General features: G+C 50.5%; 1 protein-coding gene across 2 annotated transcripts in view; it reads left to right on the top strand.

Annotated features, from left to right (window-relative positions):
- The window catches only part of GDAP2 (ganglioside induced differentiation associated protein 2), a 44,543-nt gene that overhangs the window by 35,359 nt on the left and 3,238 nt on the right, over positions 1–5,946 (top strand). For both annotated transcript variants that reach the window (XM_018569554.1, XM_018569553.1), the window contains exon 13: positions 3,225–3,368. In XM_018569554.1, the coding sequence (XP_018425056.1) occupies positions 3,225–3,368 (144 nt within the window). The remainder of the gene's footprint in view (positions 1–3,224; positions 3,369–5,946) is intronic.

The raw sequence follows: 5,946 nt of genomic DNA on the forward strand, positions 1-5,946 counted from the left end.
TTTTAGCTACTGAAGGTGAAGAACCTGGCAGTGAAGTGATGCTGTAGAGGGTGTGTGAATGTATCACCAACAACCTATTTGATATTCACAGGGAATCTCACAAATGACCATGTTACAGCAAAACATGCAGTGCTTGCAAAAGTATTCACCCCCTTGGCTATTTTGTTGCATTACCACCTGCAATTAAAATGGATTGTATGGGGGGGGTGTTATCATTTGATTTACACAACATGCCTACTACTTTGAAGATGCAAAGTATTTTTTATTGGGATACAAACAAGAAATAAGACAAAAAGACCCCCAGAAAACTTGAGCGTGCATAACTATTCACCCCCCTTCCAAAGTCAATACTTTGTAGAGCCAATTACAGCTGCAGGTCTCTTGGGGTACGTCTCTATAAGCGTGGCACATCTAGCCACTGGGATTTTAGCCCATGTTGACTAAGCAGCATTTCCACTACTCTTCTCTGGCAACCCATGTGTCCCACTATCAGTCTGTTCCAGTGCTGCAGCCACTGCACCTTTCACCGTCTCAGGCCAGGGGTGGGGAGGGGGATTTGGTTGGGGGTGCTGGCAGTGTACAATACTGGGAGGGGGCTGCTGCCAATACAAGTTGCTCTTGGCAGTGACATCTGTGAGCTGGCCGGGATGCTATTGGAGACCTATAGCACTGGCTGGAAAGGGGGCAGGCACGCTTACCTGCTGCCCTCTCACATGTGACCCAATGAGATGCCGCCTGAGTTAGAGAATCACCTGCACACCATACAGCGCTTGAACCAAATTAAATATCCGTTGGTGCTCAAAATGATGACACCGATGGCGCCGTGTAACAATCCAAATAAAAATAGTAGTGACTAGCACTCACTTGTAATGTGCAAAAAAGATAGCACTTTTATTTATACGTCACATGCGTCAAGAAGCCAACGTTTCGGGGCCGTGCAGGGTCCCTTCATCAGTCAAGCAAAACAAATGGCAAGCGCACTCAGTGATGCATGGGGGGGTCTCAGCTGCCTTGTGATGTGCGGGATCCCTTGTGCGTCCCTGTGCCTTTAAGGGAGGTCGGGCTTCCTCCTGACAAACCTGCACCCAATTCTATCTTCTGCCCCCATGTGCTCCAAGATGGAGACACTCATAGGTTAGAGTTAGGACCGCACTATATAGAGGTGCCTTGGCGCGGCTGTGCGGCTTTCACATTTTCTGCAGAAGACGTGTATCTAGGACCTCTTTTTTTAACCTTAGTGGTGAGACAGGTTTTTTTGCATGCCGCCTGGTGAGTGTGCCGGGAAAACTTTGCTGGGTCCCTTCATCAGTCACAATGTCGCCCTGATGAAGGGACCCTGCCCGGCCCCGAAACATTGGCTTCTTGACGCATGTGACGTATCAATAAAAGTGCTATCTTTTTTACACATTACAAGTGAGTGCTGGTGACTACTATCTTTACTTGCCTCATTATAGAGACATCCCTGGCTACAGCCTTTCTCAATGTCTTCTGCACCTGGCAGCCAGAAGTCTGTGCCCTCTGCCCTCCTTCCTTTCTCTGTCCTCCTTCCTTTCTCTGACCTCCTTCCTTTCTCTGTCCCCCTTCCTTTCTCTGTCCTCCTTCCTTTCTCTGGCCTCCTTCCTTTCTCTCTCCCCTCCCTTCCTTTCTCTGTCCTCCCTTCCTTTCTCTGCCCTCCCTTCCTTTCTCTGCCCTCCCTTCCTTTCTCTGACCACAATGTTACTAGCAGGACTCACAATGATATAGGGCAGCGGTAGGCAAGCTTAACACTCTTGTAGTTCCACAACACCGGGAGTGCTGAGGTTGCCTACCCCTGATATAGGGGTTGGAGATGGAGCTCTACAGCCAGGGCCGGTGCTGGACTTGCACCCCAATCTCCCTGGCGCGGCCCCGTTCTCCTGCTGGCTAGCTTCCGCAGGCGACGGGTGGATGTAAGCAGCCGGGAGCAATAGCCAGACTGCTATTGGCTATTTTAATTTGATATAGCTCATAGCAGACTGGCTATTGAAACCCCGCCCACTGAGCAGAGGAGGGGATCTTAGAGAGAAAGTTGTCTCTAAGTTCTGTTCTTCTGCTTAGTGGGAGGATGCCATAGCCAGCCTGCTATTGGCTTTTACAATTTGAAATAGAGGGGGGCACCGTAAGGGAGGTGAGTGTTCGAGGCTGCGCCCTAGGCAGCAGTGCACCCTAGGCGGCTGCCTAGTTCGCCTAGTGGCACCACCGGCCCTGCCTACAGCGCCTAGTGTAGTCGATTTGCGTCCTTGCTTCCTGACGAGGAAAGCTCCATGACCTGAGTGCGGCGCGCCTGTAGTCCATGTGGTCAGTTTGTCGCAGACATGCCACCCACCCAGCTCTTCACAGCTTGAGTGACAGCAGCTCTGGGACCTGTGACGTTGTCGAAAAGCATTGTTTCTGATGCGCAGATCTTCCATATTCCTTTTCTGCTTCTGACTCGGGATGAACTGCTGCAGGACAATTTTGGTTCCTGAGGCCCTCGGAGAAACGTTGCAGCTGCCGCAGCGGTAGAACCGTGCGGCGCAGATGTAGGCCGCGTCTTAGTTTTTTGTGTGTGCGTGTTTCGGGATATTTTATGAGAACCTTGATAATGTTATTCCAACGATGAAAAGTTAAATCGCAGCCTTTCCTGGCCAAGAAATAAAACGGAACATTTTCCTGACCTGGCAGCTCTCCCACCTTTTTTTAAATAAATAGATAAATCTGACGTAGCGGCACTCTCCCAAAACCGCGATGATCCAGCCCCGCTCTGCTGGCAGCTCCACCGACCTTGGAAACGTGGCTTTAAAGGAAAACGGCTGCGATCGCTGGATCCTAGAATGTAATAAGAGGAGGCGGAGGCTTCGGGGAGTCCCCGATGCAATGGTCTCAGTATACCGCGAGCTGTAGCTCCCTATATACTGAGCTTAGGGTGACGGGAGGACGCTAGTTTGTGTCCTCCCGTTACCCTAAGGAGAACTATGGGGAAAAGCCTTAACCCCATAGTTCGCCTTTAAATCTGAATGGTGCTTGTGGTCTTCCAATCTCCAGGTCATAGAACACTTTAACAAGTACCTTCACCACCCCAAGTACCTTCACCACCCCAAGTACCTTCACCACCCCAAGTACCTTCACCACCCCAAGTACCTTCACCACCCCAAGTACCTAGCCCACCCTTTCTTAATACTACTGCAGTGACTCTGATTTTATTTTTATTTTTTAAACCCTTTCAGGTCTCCACCTGGTTCTTCACCACCTTCACCGTGTCCGGACTGAAGGACCGAGTCCACCAAGTGGAAAGCCTGCACCAGCTCTTTACCGCCATCCCGCCTGACCAGATTGAAATTCCGCCATTCGTCCTGAACTACGACGCTCGGGTAAGAGGCCGGGTGAGGTGGGGTGTGATGGTTTTCGGAGTGGGGTGAATCGGTAAATCGATGAAATAACAAGACGCGCTCGTAGTTTTAAAGGAGAACTATGGGGTTAAGGCTTTTCCCCATAGTTCTCCTTGTTGCAATTTCTCTGCACCAGCAATGGTTTATTGGGCCCATTCTATGTAATTCGATTGTCTGGTGGTCACAAGGACCGCTTGAGGCTTAAAGGAGAACTATGGGGTTAAGGCTTTCCCCCATAGTTCTCCTTAGGGTAACGGGAGGACCCAAACTAGCGTCCTCCCGTCACCCTAAGCTCAGTATATAGGGAGCTACAGCTCGCGATATACTGAGACGCCGGAGCGGATCCCGACATCGATGTCAAGATCCAAGCCGTAAACGGCCAACCAATCGGAAGCCGATTTAATCGATGATTGAAAAAGTTGACAACTTTTTCAATATTCGATTATAATCGATTATGTCGATTAGTTGTTGCAGCCCTACTGGATTCCCCCCTCCCCTCTCCGATCCTCCAGCGCTGACTGGCGGAACGGGGGAGGGGGCGGGTACAGCTGGCTCTGCCTCTAGATAGGGAGAGCCAGCTGTCACTCACGCAGCTGGGCGGATCCCGGCACAATCCGTCCCCGATGCAATGGTCTCAGTATACCGCGAGCTGTAGCTCCCTATATACTGAGCTTAGGGTGACGGGAGGACGCTAGTTTGTGTCCTCCCGTTACCCTAAGGAGAACTATGGGGAAAAGCCTTAACCCCATAGTTCGCCTTTAAATCTGAATGGTGCTTGTGGTCTTCCAATCTCCAGGTCATAGAACACTTTAACAAGTACCTTCACCACCCCAAGTACCTTCACCACCCCAAGTACCTTCACCACCCCAAGTACCTTCACCACCCCAAGTACCTAGCCCACCCTTTCATAATCCTACTGCAGTGACTCTGATTTTATTTTTATTTTTTAAACCCTTTCAGGTCTCCACCTGGTTCTTCACCACCTTCACCGTGTCCGGACTGAAGGACCGAGTCCACCAAGTGGAAAGCCTGCACCAGCTCTTTACCGCCATCCCGCCTGACCAGATTGAAATTCCGCCATTCGTCCTGAACTACGACGCTCGGGTAAGAGGCCGGGTGAGGTGGGGTGTGATGGTTTTCGGAGTGGGGTGAATCGGTAAATCGATGAAATAACAAGACGCGCTCGTAGTTTTAAAGGAGAACTATGGGGTTAAGGCTTTTCCCCATAGTTCTCCTTGTTGCAATTTCTCTGCACCAGCAATGGTTTATTGGGCCCATTCTATGTAATTCGATTGTCTGGTGGTCACAAGGACCGCTTGAGGCTTAAAGGAGAACTATGGGGTTAAGGCTTTCCCCCATAGTTCTCCTTAGGGTAACGGGAGGACCCAAACTAGCGTCCTCCCGTCACCCTAAGCTCAGTATATAGGGAGCTACAGCTCGCGATATACTGAGACGCCGGAGCGGATCCCGACATCGATGTCAAGATCCGCCCAGCTGCGTGACTGACAGCTGGCTCTGCCTATCTAGAGACAGAGCCAGCTATACCCGCCCCCTGTCAGGGCAGAGAGCCGTGACAGGATCGAGAGGGGAGCGAACGCCGGTATGTGTACGCTCACCTCCCGATCTACTGAGCCGACCTGTTACAGTTTCATTGTCACAGGTCGGCTAGAACTATGAGGTGAGTGTGCACTTTTTTTTTTACATGACTGTTGGGGGGGTTGTTGGCTTTAGATATACTGGAGAGTGACCCCCCGAGTACATGTAGCTGTGTGACCATTGAGGATTCCATTGCACTACTCCCCTCGGGTTCTGAAGGCAATGGAACCTTTTAGTATTTGTTTTTTGATGACATGGTTGACCTGTAACAAAAAAATAAATAAAATCAAGGCATCTGGACTTGCTGTATTTGAAGACATTTCGCTGGTCATCCAACCAGCTTTCTCAATCCTGAGCTGAGAAAAGCGAGTCGCATGACCAGCCGAACGTCTTCAAATACAGCAAGTCCAGATCTACCATGACCTGGATGAATGAGAACCTTGAGAACAGCAAAAGTCGATGCTGAGATTTCCCTGGCCACGCCTCTTGCCCCACCCACTGCATCACAGCAGAGCTTGGTCATTATATATATATATATATAACAGGTATTTATAGAGCGCCGACAATTTACGCGGCGCTTTACATAGTTGCACATTCACATCAGTCCCTACACCTCAAGGAGCTTACAATCTAAGGTCCCTATCATCACACGCATACATAGAGGGCCAACTTAGAGAGGAGCCAATTAACCTTCCAGCGTGTCTTTGGAGTGTGGGAGGAAACCGGAGTGCCCGGAGGAAACCCACGCAAGCGCAGGGAGAGCATGCAAACTCCTTGCAGATAGTGACCCTGGCTGGGATTTGAACCGGGGACCCCCAGTGCTGCAAGGCAGAAGCGCCGACCACTACTGTTTACTTGTGTGGCTGTTCGGGTTTGCAGTTGGCTCGTGGTAAATGAAAGCCATGACCTCATCAGGGAAGGCCGGTGACACCAACACTATTCACCCCTGGGGGGATCTCAGCAT

This window comes from Nanorana parkeri, unplaced genomic scaffold (assembly GCF_000935625.1).
Source record: "Nanorana parkeri isolate BGI_ZX_2015 unplaced genomic scaffold, ASM93562v1 scaffold1354, whole genome shotgun sequence".
Taxonomy (NCBI): domain Eukaryota; kingdom Metazoa; phylum Chordata; class Amphibia; order Anura; family Dicroglossidae; genus Nanorana; species Nanorana parkeri.